At 43.4% G+C, this 20,458-nt stretch overlaps 2 protein-coding genes across 2 annotated transcripts in view; both read left to right on the top strand.

Moving 5' to 3' along the window:
• Window positions 1-20,458, top strand: part of LOC306982511 (NACHT, LRR and PYD domains-containing protein 3-like) — a gene marked incomplete at both ends in the record, with an annotated part of 61,493 nt that overhangs the window by 26,323 nt on the left and 14,712 nt on the right. The gene's annotated exons all lie outside the window — the stretch shown is intronic.
• On the top strand, window positions 3,968-7,728 carry LOC306982468 (uncharacterized protein; the record flags this gene model as incomplete). Its single annotated transcript, XM_079582404.1, has 3 exons — window positions 3,968-4,224; window positions 5,825-6,022; window positions 7,362-7,728. Exons 1-3 carry the CDS (start codon window positions 3,986-3,988, stop codon window positions 7,726-7,728), a joined length of 804 nt encoding a protein of 267 aa, XP_079438530.1. The 5' UTR covers window positions 3,968-3,985.

Here is a 20,458-nt window from a genome sequence, read left to right as displayed (position 1 = left end):
AAACCAGGACTAAACCAGGACTAAAGAAGGACTAAATCTGGACTAAATCTGGACTAAACCTGGACTAAACCAGGACAAAACCAGGACTAAACCAGGACTAAATCTGGACTAAATCTGGACTAAATCTGGACTAAGTCTGGACTAAATCTGGACTAAATCTGGACTAAATCTGGACTAAATCTGGACTAAATCTGGACTAAACCAGGACTAAACCAGGTCTAAACCAGGACTAAACCAGATCTAAAGCAGGACTAAACCAGGACTAAATCTGGACTAAACCTGGACTAAACCAGGACTAAATCTGGACTAAACCAGGACTAAACCAGGACTAAACCAGGACAAAACCAGGACTAAACCAGGACTAAACCAGGACTAAATCTGGACTAAATCTGGACTAAGTCTGGACTAAATCTGGACTAAATCTGGACTAAATCTGGACTAAACCAGGACTAAACCAGGGCTAAACCAGGACTAAACCAGGTCTAAAGCAGGGTTAAACCAGGACTAAACCAGGACTAAACCAGGACTAAACCAGGACTAAACCAGGGTTAAACCAGGACTAAACCAGGACTAAACCAGGACTAAACCAGATCTAAACCAGGACTAAACCAGGACTAAACCAGATCTAAACCAGGACTAAACCAGGGCTAAACCAGGACTAAACCAGGACTAAACCAGGACTAAACCAGGTCTAAACCAGGACTAAACCTGGACTAAACCAGGTCTAAACCAGGACTAAACCAGGTCTAAACCAGGACTAAACCAGGACTAAACCAGGTCTAAACCAGGACTAAACCAGGACTAAACCAGGACTAAACCAGGACTAAACCAGGTCTAAACCAGGACTAAACCTGGACTAAACCAGGACTAAACCAGGACTAAACCAGGACTAAACCAGGACTAAACCTGGACTAAACCAGGACTAAACCAGGACTAAACCAGGACTAAACCAGGTCTAAACCAGGACTAAACCAGGACTAAACCAGGTCTAAACCAGGACAAAACCAGGACTAAACCAGGACTAAACCAGGACTAAACCAGGACTAAACCAGGACTAAACCAGGGCTAAACCAGGACTAAACCAGGACTAAACCAGGACTAAACCAGGTCTAAACCAGGACTAAACCTGGACTAAACCAGGACTAAACCAGGTCTAAACCAGGACTAAACCTGGACTAAACCAGGACTAAACCAGGGCTAAACCAGGACTAAACCAGGACTAAACCAGGACTAAACCAGGTCTAAACCAGGACTAAACCAGGACTAAACCAGGACTAAACCAGGTCTAAACCAGGTCTAAACCAGGTCTAAACCAGGACTAAACCTGGACTAAACCAGGGCTAAACCAGGACTAAACCTGGACTAAACCAGGACTAAACCAGGGCTAAACCAGGACTAAACCAGGACTAAACCAGGACTAAACCAGGTCTAAACCAGGACTAAACCTGGACTAAACCAGGACTAAACCAGGTCTAAACCAGGACTAAACCAGCTCCAGCCTGGTCTTGGCAGCGGTTCCTCGGAGCCTCTGGAGCTCTCGGTCCCAAACCTCGGAGCTCTTTCTGGCACGAGCCTTAATCACCGCGTCAGTGCCAAAACATCAGCAGAGCGGCCGCACGGCATTCTGGGTAAGGCTGGAATCACCGGGAGCTCACCGGGGACGCGGGGGGGGGGGGGAGAGGGGGGGGACGGGACGAGGGGGGGGGGGGAGATGGAGGGGGGGGTCCGTTAACCGGGCCGTCGAGCGAACCGTCCTTTGTTCATGAAGAGGCTTTAGACCTGAGCTCGTCCTGTTTAACCTCACCCCCCACACTTTAACCTCACCCCCCCACTTTAACCTCACCCCCCCACTTTAACTGAGGTCTCTCTCCGGTCTCTCTCCGGTCTCTCCCCGGTCTCTGGCTCTGATCCGCCCCCCCCCTCGCCCGTAAAGGGTTGAGTCCGGGGGCGGGACTTATGGGAAACACAGAATAAACACAGAGGCTCTTCCTGTTCTGAGGATCTACATTCAGGCCTCTACACTGACACTGCAGCTCTACAAGGTGAGACTAACTCTACAAGGCAAGACTAGCTCTACAAGGCAAGATTAACTCTACAAGGTAAGACTAACTCTACAAGGTAAGACTAACTCTACAAGGCAAGACTAACTCTACAAGGTAAGACTAACTCTACAAGGTAAGACTAACTCTACAAGGTGAGACTAACTCTACAAGGCAAGACTAACTCTACAAGGCAAGACTAACTCTACAAGGTAAGACTAGCTCTACAAGGTAAGACTAACTCTACAAGGTGAGACTAACTCTACAAGGTAAGACTAACTCTACAAGGCAAGACTAACTCTACAAACACTAGAACATTCACAGGGTCATTAAATCTAACCCTGAAACGATCCGGTTTAAACAGGAAGAGTGTTTTTCTCTGTTTTAACCTCTTAACCCCCGCCTGAACCGAGCACATTTCCCCCAGTTTGGCTCTACTCAAATCTAAACTAAAAAATAGCAATAGCATAGTAGGTCTTAGCTTTCAAATGAGGGGTTACTCTGGCCTTTTAGATCAGGGTAAAGCTGAACTGGAGAAAATGCACTCGGTTAAAATGGGGAAGAAGAGGTTAATGATTAATATAAACTCAGTGGAGGGTGCGCCTCCTTTGTTTACTTTGAGGAGGAGGAGGAGGGAGGAGAGAGAAGAAAGAGGAGGAGGAGGGAGAGAGAGAGAGGAGAGAGAGGAGAGAGTAGGAGTTACTCTAGTTACTCTTTCATTTGAGTATTTCGATACAGTTACATTCCAAATATCAAGGGAAAACATCCCAGTATCAGTCATTATATTTGAGCTCCATTTACCAACATTATAAGGAAATAACTGTTTTCCTCTAAAATAAAATAAGATTTAACCTCTTAACTCCCAGAACCGAGAGCATTTTCTCCAGTTCAGCTTTACCCAAATCCTGTAGGCCAGTGTAACGCCTCATTTGAAAGCATTTTTTGTCCTTTTTTGACATTTTTTTTTTCATTTTTTGAGATTTTGTGTCATTTTTTTTGTAATTTTTTGTCATTTTTTTGTCATTTTTTGTCATTTTTTTGTCATTTTTTTGGTCATTTTTTGTCATTTTTTTGTCATTTTTTGTCTTTTTTTTCACATTTTTTGTCTTTTTTTATCATTTTTTGTCACTTTTTGTCACTTTTTTTGTCATTTTTTTGTAATTTTTAGTAATTTTTTTTGTCATTTTTTTGTCTATTTTTGTCTTTTTTTGTCACTTTTTGAGTCATTTTTTGTCATTTTTTTGTCGTTTTTTGTCATTTTTTTGTCATTTTTTGTCATTTTTTAGTGATTTTTTAGTGATTTTTTGTAATCTTTTTTGTCATTTTTTTGGTCATTTTTTTGTCATTTTTTTGTCATTTTTTTGTCATTTTTTTGTCATTTTTTTGTCACTTTTTTTGTAATTTTTTTGTAATTTTTAGTAATTTTTTTTGTCATTTTTTTGTCTTTTTTTTGTCTTTTTTTGTCACTTTTTTAGTCATTTTTTGTCATTTTTTTGTCGTTTTTTGTCATTTTTTTGTCATTTTTTGTCATTTTTTAGTGATTTTTTAGTGATTTTTTGTCTTTTTTTGTCATTTTTTTGTCATTTTTTTGTCATTTTTTTGGTCATTTTTTTGTCATTTTTTGACATGAGAAATGATAAAGAAATCCCCCCAAAAGTTTGACTCACTTTGACTAAACCTTTCAGGGCGAGACTTTGATTATGTATAAAAAAAATATTGGTAGGAAATTACAAAATATATAAATATAAATATATTCCTCCTGTTTGTTTAACACAGACAGTCTTTGAAACTAAACCTGTTCGGTCTTGTGCCAGTTTTTCTGTCAGTTTTTTTTCTCTAACCGTCTGACAAACTTCTTCTTCTTCTTCTTTTTCTTCTTCTTCTTCTTCTTCTTCTTCTTCTTCTTCTTCTTCTTCTTCTTCTTCTTCTTCTCCTCCAGGTGAACCATGTCTGTGTCGATGTCCCGCTCTGACGGGGTGACGGTGCTGTCTCTGACCTCTGACCCCTCCAGTGCGTGTCCTCCCCTCTGTCAGCTGTTGGGGGCGCTCTGCTACAGCCCGGGCCTCTGCTCCGTGACCCGCCGCCTGCCCCCTCAGCGCGGGGGGCCCCAGGCGGTGCTCGGGGCCCTGTGGATCCTCAGCGCGGTCCTGCACCTCGGCCTGGGCCTCATCCTCATGAACAACAGGTACTGACGAGGTTCACAGCTCTGACCCCCCCTGTGAGCCGGTGTTCTGCCCAAACGTGCCCCCCATGCAGAGTCGCACCCCCTTCACTCAGCACACTTTACCCAGATGTTCTCACAGATGTGTTCTTCTCCCTCAGAGGAGCATCGGTCTTCAGGTTAGCATCAGAGGTCCCTATGCTAAAGTGCCTATGATAGTTAGCACCAGAGGTCCCTATGCTAAAGTGGTTATGATAGTTAGCACCAGAGGTCGCTAAGCTAAAGTGGCTATGATAGTTAGCATCAGAGGTCCTTATGCTAAAGTGGCTATGATAGTTAGCACCAGAGGTCCCTATGCTAAAGTGGCTATGATAGTTAGCACCAGAGGTCCCTATGCTAAAGTGGCTATGATAGTTAGCACCAGAGGTCCCTATGCTAAAGTGGCTATGATAGTTAGCACCAGAGGTCCCTATGCTAAAGTGGCTATGATAGTTAGCATCAGAGGTCCCTATGCTAAAGTGGCTATGATAGTTAGCACCAGAGGTCCCTATGCTAAAGTGGCTTTGATAGTTAGCACCAGGGGTCCCTATGCTAAAGTGGCTATGATAGTTAGCATCAGAGGTCACTATGCTAAAGTGGCTATGATAGTTAGCATCAGAGGTCCCTATGCTAAAGTGGCTATGATAGTTAGCATCAGAGGTCACTATGCTAAAGTGGCTATGATAGTTAGCATCAGAGGTCCCTATGCTAAAGTGGCTATGATAGTTAGCACCAGGGGTCACTATGCTAAAGTGGCTATGATAGTTAGCACCAGAGGTCCCTATGCTAAAGTGGCTATGATAGTTAGCACCAGAGGTCCCTATGCTAAAGTGGCTATGATAGTTAGCATCAGAGGTCCCTATGCTAAAGTGGCTATGATAGTTAGCACCAGAGGTCCCTATGCTAAAGTGGCTTTGATAGTTAGCACCAGGGGTCCCTATGCTAAAGTGGCTATGATAGTTAGCATCAGAGGTCACTATGCTAAAGTGGCTATGATAGTTAGCATCAGAGGTCCCTATGCTAAAGTGGCTATGATAGTTAGCACCAGAGGTCGCTATGCTAAAGTGGCTATGATAGTTAGCACCAGAGGTCCCTATGCTAAAGTGGTTATGATAGTTAGCATCAGAGGTCCCTATGCTAAAGTGGTTATGATAGTTAGCATCAGAGGTCCCTATGCTAAAGTGGCTATGATAGTTAGCACCAGAGGTCCCTATGCTAAAGTGGTTATGATAGTTAGCATCAGAGGTCCCTATGCTAAAGTGGTTATGATAGTTAGCATCAGAGGTCCCTATGCTAAAGTGGTTATGATAGTTAGCACCAGAGGTCCCTATGCTAAAGTGGTTATGATAGTTAGCATCAGAGGTCCCTATGCTAAAGTGGTTATGATAGTTAGCATCAGAGGTCCCTATGCTAAAGTGGTTATGATAGTTAGCACCAGAGGTCCCTATGCTAAAGTGGTTATGATAGTTAGCATCAGAGGTCCCTATGCTAAAGTGGTTATGATAGTTAGCATCAGAGGTCCCTATGCTAAAGTGGTTATGATAGTTAGCACCAGAGGTCTCACAGATGTGTTGTTCTCCCTCAGAGGAGCGTCGGTCTTCATGGTGGAGATCACCCTCTGCCCCGTGTGGCTGGGGGTGCTGTTCCTGTTCTTCGGGGTGATCTGCGTCCTGACGGAGAGGTTCCCCAGACCTCTGCTGGTTCTCCTGTGTGGCCTCCTGAACCTGACGGGCTTCGCTCTGGCCGTCACCGGCATCGTGTATTACTCGTACGGCGGCGCCGGGTGAGTCGTCCAGGAAACACTGACCTTTAACCCCTTAACCCCCGCCTGAACCGAGCACAGTTTCTCCAGCTTTACCCCAATCCAAAAGCTTCTGGAAAAAAGGTGAGAAAATAGTAACAAAACTGAGACGAAAACAAGGATGGAAATGTGACAAAAATGTCACAAGAAATGGACAAAAAAATGACAAAAAAATCACAAAAATATGACAAAAAAATTATTTAAAAAATTACGAAAAAATGAAAAAAAATGACAAATAATGATAAAAAAAATTATTAAAAAATTGACAAAAAAAACGCTGAAAATTTGATTAAAAAATCACAAAAAAATCACAGAAAAAATTACAAAAATGTGACAAAAATGTGATAGAAATAGTGCAAGGCTAGTGCTAGGCTAGTGAAAGGGTAGGCTAGTGCTAGGCTAGTGCTAGTGCTAGGCTAGTGAAAGGGTAGGCTAGTGCTAGGCTAGTGCTAGGCTAGTGCTAGGCTAGTGAAAGGGTAGGCTAGTGCTAGGCTAGTGCTAGGCTAGTGCTAGGCTAGTGAAAGGGTAGGCTAGTGCTAGGCTACTGCTAGGCTAGTGATAGTGCTAGGCTAGTGCTAGGCTAGTGATAGTGCTAGGCTAGTGTTAGGCTAGTGAAAGGGTAAGCTAGTGCTAGGCTAGTGATAGGCTAGTGATAGTGCTAGGCTAGTGTTAGGCTAGTGCAAGGGTAGGCTAGTGCTAGGCTAGTGCTAGGCTAGTGATAGTGCTAGGCTAGTGTTAGGCTAGTGCAAGGGTAGGCTAGTGCTAGGCTAGTGCTAGGCTAGTGATAGTGCTAGGCTAGTGTTAGGCTAGTGAAAGGGTAGGCTAGTGCTTGGCTAGTGCTAGTGCTAGTGAAAGGGTAGGCTAGTGCTTGGCTAGTGAAAGGGTAGACTAGTGCTAGTGCTAGTGCTGCGCTCAAAACAAAAAAGAAAAAGCCTGGAGAAAAAAAAGAAAATGGAGTAAAAATGAGTAAAATTTTGGAAAATGTACAATAATAAAATTATTATACAGTAATAAAAAAATGTGGGAAAATGAGGAAAAAATGAGGGGAGAAAATTAACAACATTTAGAAGAAAAAAAAATGAGGAAAAAATGTGTAATATGAGGTGAGAGAGAAGACGACTCTGGCACATGTGGACAGGTCCAGCAGCATTCAAGGTTCTGACCAAAATGTGAGAAAAAAACAGGAACAAATTTATTTAAAAATGAGGAAAAATGTGACAAAAATATGAGAAAAAATCTGAAAAATCGAGTAAAAATGTGTAAACTGTGAACATGACCCCGCCCTTCACCTTTCACCTCCTGGTCTGTGTCTGTCCCTCAGCTTCTGGGATTACTGTGGGACCGAGCGCCGTCGCTACCATTACTGGGGTTACACCACCGTGCCCCCCACCGTGAACCCCGAGAGGAGCGCCCTGGAGGAGCGCTGTGAGGAGGCCCGGGACCTCCTGCGAGGCCTCACCCTCAGCCTCCGAGTGGTCCTGATCACCCTGTGTGTCCTGGACCTCAGCCTGGGCCTCAGCGGGGCCGTGTTCAGCTTCAAGGCCCTGAGGGAGGGGTTCAGAGCGAGCGGGGAGAGGCTGGAGGAGGAGGAGGAGGAGGAGAAGGAGGAGAAGAAGGAGGAGAAGGAGGAGAAGGAGGAGAAGAAGGAGGAGGAGAAGGAGAAGGAGGAGAAGGAGGAGAAGGAGTAGGAGGAGGAGGAGGAGAAGGAGTAGGTGGAGAGGCTGGAGGAGAAGGAGGAGATGGAGTTTGGACGTCTCTGAATGTACTTTGCACTTACTGTAACTTCATTTTTCCATCACTGTAACCTCTTAACCCCCGCCTTAACCAAGCACTTTCCTCCAGCTTTGCCCAAATCTAAAAGCTTCTCGACTGCTGAGCCCATAGGCAGAGACTGACTTGACCAAAGCTCCAAGAAAAACTGCCAGAAAGTAACAAAAATAACAATATTATTTTATATATATCTTCCAGACTGCAGGAAGAGCAGACTCTGTTTCCATGTTTTTAACCTCCTTCCTTAACCTCTTAACTCCCACCTGAACGGATCCCATTTTCTCCAGTTTGGGAGAACTTCTTGGGGAAAAAAAGCACCAAAACAGCCACAAAAACATGAGAAGAAAACAAGGATGTAAACGCAACAAAAAAGTGGCAAAAATTCAACCAAAAAGTAGTAAAAATTAAACAAAAATGTGCTGTGCTTTTATTTTGGCGAGCTGGATCGAAACAGGAAGTCACTGCGTTGTTCTGATTTGAAATTATAACAAGGAAGAAGCTTAGAGGAGTTTTGTAGGTCTTAGCTTTCAAATGAGGCTGTAAACACCAGTCGAGAGGCTTGTAGATTTGGGTAAAGCCCGACAGGAGCAAATACACTCGGTTAAGACGTCACGTTTGGTTCATTTAGCCTATTTTTCTTTTTTTATTGTGAATGTTGCTTTAAACCTCTTAACCCACGCCTTATGTGAGCACAGATTCTCCACTTTGGCTTTACCCAAATCTAAAAGCAAAACGTGATGAAGACGTGCTGATGAAGGCGTGGGGTCAGAGGTCAAACATGTCCTTTGTGTTGACCCTGTGTTCGGCCTCATTAATAAACTCACCTTTGTCACTGCAGTGGTTTAGTCTCTTCTATATCAGAAAGAGCCGGCGGAAAACTTACTCCTGACCTTTGACCTTTCATGGGGTCGACTGTTCTGTGCAGTTACTGAACTAGAGCTTCAGCTGCATTTGCCCAATTCAACCGTCCTTACCCCGGGGATCAACAAGAGCTGCTGTTCTTCTTCTTTAATGTTATTGGCAGACTGCAGGCAAACAAAAGCACATGTCGCCCCCTAGTGTACTGCATATGCAACAACATAGTGTCCAAACAAAGACATTTAAGGAGAAAAATGTCCCTTTAGTGATATTTTATCTCAGCAGCTGTTTCTTAAAGCGACAGCTGCAAATGATCCATGAGGCTTAAGTTTCTACTAAATGAAAACAAAAGCACAAACTGTCTTTATTTAATCTGTTTACTTTAACACTGACGACAACATGGATTTATCACTTTATCAAGTTTGGCTTGAGCAGAATCAGATTATTTTAGTTTATCGTTCAATGTGCTCCTGTCAATCAACAGTGGTTGTGCATGAATCACTCCAGGCCGACGGGGGGGGGTTTGGCGCAGTGGCTTGTGGGACGGCACATAGCTCCTAATCACTGGTTAGTTACATCAGAGGTCCCTATGCTAAAGTGGCTATGATAGTTAGCATCAGAGGTCCCTATGCTAAGGTGGCTATGATAGTTAGCATCAGAGGTCCCTATGCTAAAGTGGCTATGATAGTTAGCATCAGAGGTCCCTATGCTAAAGTGGCTATGATAGTTAGCATCAGAGGTCCCTATGCTAAAGTGGCTATGATAGTTAGCATCAGAGGTCCCTATGCTAAAGTGGCTATGATAGTTAGCATCAGAGGTCCCTATGCTAAAGTGGCTATGATAGTTAGCATCAGAGGTCACTATGCTAAAGTGGCTATGATAGTTAGCATCAGAGGTCCCTATGCTAAAGTGGCTATGATAGTTAGCATCAGAGGTCACTATGCTAAAGTGGCTATGATAGTTAGCATCAGAGGTCACTATGCTAAAGTGGCTATGATAGTTAGCATCAGAGGTCCCTATGCTAAAGTGGCTATGATAGTTAGCATCAGAGGTCCCTATGCTAAAGTGGCTATGATAGTTAGCATCAGAGGTCACTATGCTAAAGTGGCTATGATAGTTAGCATCAGAGGTCACTATGCTAAAGTGGCTATGATAGTTAGCATCAGAGGTCCCTATGCTAAAGTGGCTATGATAGTTAGCATCAGAGGTCCCTATGCTAAAGTGGCTATGATAGTTAGCATCAGAGGTCCCTATGCTAAAGTGGCTATGATAGTTAGCATCAGAGGTCCCTATGCTAAAGTGGCTATGATAGTTAGCATCAGAGGTCACTATGCTAAAGTGGCTATGATAGTTAGCATCAGAGGTCCCTATGCTAAAGTGGCTATGATAGTTAGCATCAGAGGTCACTATGCTAAAGTGGCTATGATAGTTAGCATCAGAGGCCCCTATGCTAAAGTGGCTATGATAGTTAGCATCAGAGGTCACTATGCTAAAGTGGCTATGATAGTTAGCATCAGAGGTCCCTATGCTAAAGTGGCTATGATAGTTAGCATCAGAGGTCCCTATGCTAAAGTGGCTATGATAGTTAGCATCAGAGGTCACTATGCTAAAGTGGCTATGATAGTTAGCATCAGAGGTCCCTATGCTAAAGTGGCTATGATAGTTAGCATCAGAGGTCACTATGCTAAAGTGGCTATGATAGTTAGCATCAGAGGCCCCTATGCTAAAGTGGCTATGATAGTTAGCATCAGAGGTCACTATGCTAAAGTGGCTATGATAGTTAGCATCAGAGGTCCCTATGCTAAAGTGGCTATGATAGTTAGCATCAGAGGTCCCTATGCTAAAGTGGCTATGATAGTTAGCACCAGAGGTCCCTATGCTAAAGTGGCTATGATAGTTAGCACCAGAGGTCCCTATGTTAAAGTGGCTATGATAGTTAGCATCAGAGGTCCCTATGCTAAAGTGGCTATGATAGTTAGCATCAGAGGTCCCTATGCTAAAGTGGCTATGATAGTTAGCATCAGAGGTCACTATGCTAAAGTGGCTATGATAGTTAGCATCAGAGGTCCCTATGCTAAAGTGGCTATGATAGTTAGCACCAGAGGTCCTTATGCTAAAGTGGCTATGATAGTTAGCATCAGAGGTCCCTATGCTAAAGTGGCTATGATAGTTAGCATCAGAGGTCACTATGCTAAAGTGGCTATGATAGTTAGCATCAGAGGTCCCTATGCTAAAGTGGCTATGATAGTTAGCACCAGAGGTCCCTATGCTAAAGTGGCTATGATAGTTAGCATCAGAGGTCCCTATGCTAAAGTGGCTATGATAGTTAGCACCAGAGGTCCTTATGCTAAAGTGGCTATGATAGTTAGCATCAGAGGTCCCTATGCTAAAGTGGCTATGATAGTTAGCATCAGAGGTCACTATGCTAAAGTGGCTATGATAGTTAGCATCAGAGGGGGGTCAGTTGCTAGATTTGACCAAAAAATGACAAAAAATGACAAAAAATTGACAAAAAAAGACAAAAAATGACCAAAAAGTGACCAAAAAAATGACAAAAAATTGACAAAAATGGACAAAAAAGTGAGAAAAAAATGACAAAAAGTGAGAAAAATTTGAACTGGAGAAAATGCTCTCGGTTCAGGCGGAAGTTAAGAGGTTAATAAGTTGGATTTATGCACAGAGAAAGTATTTTGGGGGTACATTTTGTCCCTCAGCGCCCCCTAACTAAAACATCTTCCCACGGCTCCATTTGTTTATAATGTAACGCTGATATAATATAATGTTTCCTACGACACGTGAACACAACACACTCGTAACTTCCACTTCCCAGCTGGAAATGATCCTGTTCCCAGAGCGTAAGTCTGAGGGGCGGGGCTTATCGGGAAAACACGAGCGGACCCTCAGTACTTCTCAGGGTACTTCTACTCTGATACTGCAGTACTCACACGAGGTAAGACTCCGATCACTTCTACCAGGATCTGATCAGTGGGGGAGACGCGGGGGGGTGGTGGTGTCTCGCGCTCTCCTCCCCCAGAGCCGCCGCCGCTTCACGCTCTTTACGCGCGCGCTTCGGTTACAGAAGTCTCCGCCCGAGGCCACTGTGACTGAGGAGCGTCGGACAGTATTTATTAATGCAGTTACAAAAGTACTAGTGTAGAGTAGAAACACGTGCCAGCGCGGCCAGAGTCAGGGCAGACTTTACGCAGACTTTACGCACAGGCGAAACCGAAGAGGCGTCAGGTCCAGAGTCTGTGGAGCCGGTCTCAGCGGAGAGACAGGGTTTCCTCCAGTTTTTATCCAGGTGCAGGGGCGGACTGGCCATGTGTCCATTCTGGAAGAGCACAGAGGGGCCCCCGGCTTTACCCAAATCTAAAAGCTAAAAAGAAAAGCATCAAAATAGCGAGAAAAAGAGGATGAAAACAAAACAAAAATGTGCTGGAAAAGCAACAGAAAAGTGACAAAAAATAAGATGAAAAGTCAATGAAAACATGAGAAAAACACAACTTAAAATGATGGAAAAAATAATAATAAAAAAAACAACAAAAATATGTGATAAATGTGATAAAAAAAAATGACAAAAAATGACAAAAATGTGATAAAAAAATGACAAAAAATGTGACGAAAAATGACAAAAAATGTGAAATAATAATAATAAAAAGTCGACCTGGGGAAAATGCACTCAGTTAAGGCGGGGGGTCAGAGGTTAAAATATGTATTTGTGGAAGTGTCACAATTACGCAAAAAATCTAAACGCTTCCTGTTGTTAAAAGCTGAGGCACTGAAGTTTTCCTGCACAAATTATGACATTGTTTGATTTGGCAGAAAAAAAGAGAAAAAATGACAAAAAAGTGACAAAAAATTGACAAAAAAGTGACAAAAAAGTGACAAAAAATGGATGAAAAAGTGAGAAAAAAATGACAAAAAATGACAAAAAATGACAAAAAATTGACAAAAAAGTGACAAAAAATTGACAAAAAATGACAAAAAAATGACAAAAAATGACAAAAAAATTGACAAAAAAAATTGAATAATTTGACGAAAAAGTGACAAAAAAGTCACGAAAATTTGACAAAAATGAGTCGACTGCCCAACAAAAAAAGTGATGAAAAAAAAATCTGACATGAGGAAAAAGATCCATTTAGTTTTGTAGGTCTTTCAAATGAGGTTTTACACTGGCCTACAGGATTTGGGTAAAGCTGAACTGGAGAAAATGCTCTCGGTTCAGGCACAGAGAAAGTATTTTGGGGGTACATTTGTCCCTCAGCGCCCCCTAACTAAAACATCTTCCCACAGCTCTGATATCGGCCCTTTTTTCCCCACACTTATTGTCTTAAACAAAGTAGCAGTGGTTAAATAAATGTAAATCATTTGTTCTTCTATCGTTCCAAAAAAACTAAGTATGAGGTGAAGACCCAGTGTTACAACAAACTCTGTGGTCGTAGAAACACATGTACTTTACAACAACAACAAAAAGTCAGGAACCCCAACTTTAAAGGGACAAGATGGAAGATTTTATGCTCACTACTGCCACCTCAGGTCTTATGTGTAACTGCAGTCCCTATAGAGAGCACTTCAGACCTGTATGTTGACTTGTTGTGTTCCATCCAATTGACCTACTTTTGGGTGTGGGCGGGGCTACACACCGGTGTGCAATCGACAATAAATGGCGGCTGCTCATTCATAAAAAACCTGTTCGCAGGCACGCCAAACAGAAACCTGTGTCTAGTATTTTCCTCCGTATTTTACCCGGCATCTCAAAGCTCTTCAGTATGGCTGCGCCAACAGGTTATGGGCCCAGTAGAGATTTTGGGAGCCGATGGAACCGTTTATGTTTTGACGGAGATGAAAAGAATTATGAACTGTGGGAAACGAAATTCCTGGCACATTTGCGTCTGCACGATCTGAAGTCCACTATCCTGAGTGAAGCCCCCGCTGCAGACGCGGAAGGTGCAGAAGCGGACGCCAGTAAAAATGAAGAGGCGTATGCAGTTCTAATTCAGCTGTTGGACGACAAAAGTTTGTCTCTAGTAATGAGAGATGCCGCCGATGATGGCAGGAAGGCGCTGCAGATCCTGCGTGACCATTACGCAGGGAAAGGGAAGCCGCGCGTAATCAGTCTGTACACGGAGCTGACTTCTCTCCAAAAAGGTGTGAATGAGAGCGTCACAGACTATATAATCCGTGCAGAGACTGCCATCACAGCGCTGCGTAATGCAGGAGAGACACTGAGTGACGGTTTATTGACCGCGATGATTTTAAAGGGCCTGCCTGATGTATTTAAGCCATTCTCTGTTCACGTTACGCAGAGTGATGAAACGTTGACTTTTGCCGACTTTAAAACTAAACTGAGGAGCTATGAAAGCACGGAGAAGTTTGTTGCTTCTAGCTCAGGAGAAGACAGTGTGATGAAGGTGAAAGGAAGAGACAATTGGAGCTCTAAACTCACCTGTTACACCTGCGGACAAAAGGGACACAAAGCAGCGGAGTGCGCATCGGCTGGGGAGCGCCGAGAGCAGAGGCAGTGGTGCAGCTTCTGTAAAAGTGCAACGCACAAGGACGCAAACTGTCGGCGGAGGAAGCGGGACCAGGTGAAGCAAGCGGTGGATGAGGAGGACCACACGTTCGCATTCAAGGTGCAGTTGGATTCCGCCCCGGACTCGGTCAGCGCGGTGAAGGCGAAGGGCCTCATGGTCGACTCGGGAGCGACGAAGCACATCATCACGGACATCGGGAGATTCGAGGAGTTTGACCCAAGCTTTAAGCCTCAGAGCCATGTTCTGGAGTTGGCTGATGGAGAGAGAGCCAGCGGGATTGCGCTGAAGAAAGGCACCGCCAAAGTGCGCATAATGGACCGTCAAGGCCGCGATGTGGAAATGATCCTGAAGGAGGCGCTCTACGTCCCATCATTTTCCCAGGACATTTTTCCGGTCAAAGCGGCAACAGCGCAAGGTGCGACAGTCATCTTCAAGGAAGGACAGAATCGTCTAATCCACAAAAATGGTACTGCTTTTGACATTAACACACAAGACAGACTATTTTATCTAAGTACTCTGCTAAACGAGGCTGATACATGTAATGTGTGTTATGATGTCCATACATGGCATGAAATATTGGGTCACTGTAATTATGATGACGTGTTACAGTTAGAAAGTGTCGCAGAAGGCATGAAAATTAAAGGGAAAAGTGACAAGGCAAATCTAAAATGTGAAGTGTGTATCAAAGGCAAATTCGCACAGAGCAGAAATACAGATCCAGATGAAAAAGCTAAGGATGTACTGGAACTTGTTCATACAGACCTGGCTGGACCTATAGAGCCAGCAGGTAAAGATGGTTTCAGATATACTCTTGCTTTTACAGATGACTATTCAGGAGCTATGTTCACTTATTTTCTGAAAGCTAAAAGTGATACAGTTAAAGCTACAGAGAGATTCATTGCTGATGTTGCCCCTTATGGAAAGATCAAATGCATAAGGTCAGACAATGGAACAGAGTTCACAGCTTCTGTATTCAAGTCACTGCTAACTCAAAATGCCATCAGACATGAAACCTCAGCTCCTTACTCGCCCCATCAGAATGGGACGGCAGAAAGAGCATGGAGAACCTTGTTTGAAATGGCAAGATGTATGCTGATTGAGAGCAAACTACCAAAAGATTTGTGGACATATGCAGTACAAACGGCTGCAATAATCAGAAATAGATGCTATAACAGACGTCTTGGACAAACCCCATATTACGTGTTGACTGGGAAGAAACCGGACCTGTCCAGAATGAGAGCTTTTGGCTCAGAATGTTATGCATACAAACAGGACAAGAAAAAGTTAGACACACGGTGTGAGAAAGGAATATTTGTTGGTTATGACAAAAACAGTCCAGCATTGTTGGTCTTTTATCCACACACAGGGAAAGTGTCGAAAAACCGACTGGTGAAGTTTGTCACAAAGAAAACAATTGAAAGTGACACTCAGACAGATGAAGACATGTATGAACATTTTGGAAAAGGAAAGAAAGCTGAAAGTCAGCCACCAAAACCTGATGTGACTAATGAAAACCCTCTGGAGGTGAAAATTGAGTTGTGTGAATCTAATACCAACTTAAAGGTTGAAGGTGAGAGCAGCAATAGTGCTCGTTATCCAACGAGGGAGAGGAGACGTCCTCAGTTCTATACTGACTGTGATTATGAAGTCAAATTTGACGAAGATCAAGCGTTGACAAATATTGACTATTGCTATCGTGTGACATGTGACATCCCCCAGACACTGCAGGAAGCCTTGAGCTCTTCAAAATCAGAGCAGTGGGTTAAGGCTATGAATGAAGAAATGGACTCTCTGATTGAGAATGATACCTTCACATTGACACCCTTACCTGTAGGTAAACATGCAGTGGGGGGCAGATGGGTTTATGCCATCAAAGAAAATCCTGTTGAGACAATTTACAAGGCTCGATATGTGGCAAAAGGTTATAGTCAAGTGGCTGGTATTGATTATAACGAAACCTTTTCTCCTACTGCGGATATGACTTCTGTACGTGTCTTAATGCAGCTAGCAGTTCAGTATGATTTAGAACTACATCAGATGGATGTTAAAACTGCATATCTGCATGCCCCAATAGACTGTGAGCTGTACATGGAGCAGCCTGAAGGTTTTGAGGTCAAGACAAAAACAGGAGAAAAATTGGTGTGTAAGCTCAATAAGTCGCTGTATGGTCTGAAGCAGTCAGGACGAAACTGGAATAAGATGCTTCATGATTTCCTTATTGAAAACAAGTTTGTCCAAAACACAGCAGACAATTGTGTTTACAGTAAACAATCTGACAATGAAAGGGTCTTATTGATCATTTGGGTTGATGACCTTATCATTGCAGCAAGTGATTGTCAAATACTCAAAAGTGTAAAGGAAATGTTGGGTGCAAAATTCAAAATTAAAGATCTTGGGAAACTGGGACATTTTCTTGGCATTGATTTCACCCAAAAACAAGGGGAAATAAAAATGAATCAAAAGAGATACATCACCAAAATTTTGGAAAGATTTGACATGACTGACTGTAAACCAAGATTAACACCATGTGAAATGAAAATGAAATTTGACAGTGAGGGTGAACCTGCTGATTCAAAGAAATATCGTGAAATTGTTGGCAGTTTAATCTATGTAATGACATCTACTCGACCAGATCTGAGTTTTGTTGTTGGAAAATTGTCACAATATCTTTCTGAACCAAAACAACAACATTGGGTTGCAGCTAAACATGTGTTGAGATATTTAAAAGGTACTGTGGACCAGGAATTGTGTTACAGAAAACAAAATGTAAATCTTAAACTTTTGGCCTATTGTGATGCAGACTGGGCAGCAGGCCAGAATGACAGACGCAGTGTGACTGGCTACTGTTTTAGTTTGTCTGAGAGAGGGCCCATAGTTTCCTGGAAGTCTAAGAAACAGCCCACAGTAGCTTTGTCCACGTGTGAAGCTGAATACATGGCTTTGTCAGCTACAGCACAAGAATGTTTGTATCTTGCACATTTGTTGGCTGGAATGGACAATGGGTTGGACTATACACCTGTAACGATTTTTGAAGATAATCAAGGTGCTATTGCCCTTTCTAAGAACCCGGTATGTCGCCAACGGTGCAAGCACATCGATATTCGGTATCATTTTGTCCGATCCGTACTCAGTGATGGCAAAATAACTGTTAATTACTGTCCAACAAATGCAATGGTGGCAGACATTTTTACGAAACCTGTTACGAAAGTAAGAATGGATAACTTTGTAACATTTCTTTTCGGTATTTGAATTTTGTTTTATGAAAAAAAAATGGAAATGTTTTTGTATTGTAATGTTGTACCATTGTCAATTTAGGAAACAAGTGGGGGTGTTGACTTGTTGTGTTCCATACAATTGACCTACTTTTGGGTGTGGGCGGGGCTACACACCGGTGTGCAATTGACAATAAATGGCGGCTGCTCATTCATAAAAAACCTGTTCGCAGGCACGCCAAACAGAAACCTGTGTCTAGTATTTTCCTCCGTATTTTACCCGGCATCTCAAAGCTCTTCAGTATGGCTGCGCCAACACTTTTTGTACCAAACAAAATCTCATAGAAACTCTGCTCAAACCTTCAGTACATGTTTATTAAAGCTGCAGGACCTGATTTTTAGTTGTGGCCCAAACTTGTTTCTAGCTCTCATAATCCCTCCTGCACATCCGATTGTTTGAGCAAATGAATGCACGTTTCAGGCCTGTGTACAGCTCTGAGCGGTGGAAAGTGAAGCAGGGGGACGCCCCAAAATAAACTCATTTAGATTCTACTTCTGTCTTGAATCATAAACATTTAGGTGAAGGAAATGCAGCTGCTTCTCACTGTGGCTCCGGTCTGTCCTTTACATGAGGAGGTTTATCTCTGTGTTTAACGGCTCTGACTCTCCCCCAGGACGAGACTCCAGGAAATGCCGAAAAGGAAAAAAAAGTCCTCTGAGCCTCCAGAGGGCAGCACTGAGCCACAGCTCTGTGGGACAAAGTGAGTTCAGTCGTTTCTTATCGACTTTAACCTCCTTCAAAGACAAATGTGTTTTTAGACAAAGCAAAACCTTATTATTGTTCTCTCCACAGACACAGATCCACAGCCTCAGTGTCGGCTCTGTCCATGAAGAGCGACTGGTCTAAAGGTCTCCCTCCAAAGTTCAGTGGTGAACCTGCTCCAGCCTCACAGTAAGACCTGACCTAAACTGTGTGTAACGCTGTAGGGCTAGGCGCTGACTGCAGCTGAAGGTGCTGATGGCCAAACTGAGATAGGTCCGGCCACGGAGCCAAGCGTGCGAATAAACATTCAGAAAACCAAAATTATGTTTCAAGTAATTGTATTATAGATAATAGGTATGGATAATAGTTATTAGATATTATAATGAATAGGTAGATATAAATAACACAACATAGAACAAAACGAAAAACCATAGCAAAATGCCAAGTCCATTGGTTTGTAAAGGTTTTTCAAAGTTCGTGGGCACAACAAAAAACAGGTTATAATCCAACTGAAAAAGTGTGTGACTGTCCTACCACACCACGTAGCAGGGACAGTGGGGGTTATAGCTCGCCATCCATAAATCCATAAAAGGGTCCAAACGAAAACGCGGTTCCAGCGTAGGAGGTGGACACAGATGGGGGGAAAAAAACCTGACCTAAACAAGGCCGAGGAAAAAAATCGTGTCAGTCAAAATGTAATAAATCAATAAAATGCTAAGTAAATAATAAATAAAATAAATACAGCAATACATGCTATAGGTGATCAATCATTACAATAAAAAACACATAAATCAAAGAGAATCTTAAGGTATCAGGTATAAGTGCACTTAAATCAAAATCATTAGCACAAAAGCTAAGGTATATCAAATATCAAGTGTGCAAAAGTGTCAAAGTGTTAAAGTGTTAAATAAATAATAAAAATGGTTGCGCACCAGGGTTCAGATCTGCAACAGTTTGAAGCCAGATTCAAAAATACATAGCCTCGTGGGCATTTAAATCAAAAGGACTGCAACAATGGCCACAAACGGCCAAAACGGCCAATAACGAGTATTATTGAAGCTAAACACTGTACCGTACGATTCGGCTTCAATAATACATAGATTAGAGCGGACATTTCAATACATAGGCGGAGGTAGCTGCGCGGACCGTGCTTGTTTACAAGCTATATTAGCACTAACTTAGCACCGGAGCTACAGGGACAGTCGTGGCACCATAACTCATAACATATGACAAACAGAGTAACTCACCGATGAGTAGCAATAGCAATTCAGGCACCGGTAGGTCCTGATATGGTGCGTCGGGAAAAATGTGAAGGGTTATTTATAAAACAGCATTTAGTAATGAGTACGGGGCTGTCAGTAAACAACTAAATATGGCACGGTTCAACTCACCGAGTGAGGCACGGAAAGGGTGCAATCCGCCGCAGTAAAAGATCCGCTGATGTGAGAGAGGCTCAGTAGGTTTCAGCTTTGGGAGCAAAACGCTGTTCCTGACCACGCCACAGCAGTAGCAGCTATTTGGGGAATAGCGGGAGTGGAGTAAACGGAAGTGACAACGGGGAGAGAGGTCTTCCGGGAAACCGGCCTTTCACAATAAAGGCACAGGATGTTGGGCTGCTACATCACGTGGGTTACATGTGTTTGTGTCACAGAGAAACAGAGTCAGAGCAGGACGCCTGGCCTCAGTGTGGAGACACAGGCAACAGTCCTGATCAGGGGGTTCAAGGCCCTGCACCAGGTGAGTCTGCTCAGTCTGAGACTCATCAACTACAGCAGGGAATAAGAGACCTGTTCATCAACATTAACAGGTGTCTCCTCCTCTGTGTCCAGGTGAAGGTCTCCACAAGGTTCTGAAGGAGCATAAGCAGAGCCTGAGCAGCAGATGTGAGAGTGTGACAGAGGGAAGTGAAGAATCAGGAGATAGAACTCTTCTGAACAGCATCTTCACTGAGCTGTACATCACAGAGGGCCTCAGTGAAGAGGCCAGAGCCCAACCTGAGGAGAGGAGTCTGGAGACACAGTCCAAGAAGAAGCAGGTCCAGGAGATCACCATCAGGTGCCAGGACATCTTTAAAGCTCTGCCCCCTGAGCAGCAGCAGGGGGCGCTGCAGCAGGGCTCCATCAGAGCCGTGCTGACTGTGGGCGTGGCTGGAGTGGGGAAGACCTTCTCAGTCCTGAAGTTCTGTCTGGACTGGGCCCAGGGCTCAGAGAACCAGGAGCTGCAGCTGGTGGTGCCACTGTCCTTCAGAGAGATGAACCTGGTCACAAGGAGCTACAGTCTG

The sequence above is a fragment of the Gobius niger genome (genome assembly GCF_951799975.1).
Source record: "Gobius niger genome assembly, chromosome: 24".
In the NCBI taxonomy this organism is placed as follows: domain Eukaryota; kingdom Metazoa; phylum Chordata; class Actinopteri; order Gobiiformes; family Gobiidae; genus Gobius; species Gobius niger.
The sequence above is the reverse complement of the archived record's forward strand: the minus strand, read 5'-3'. Positions and strand labels throughout refer to the sequence as shown.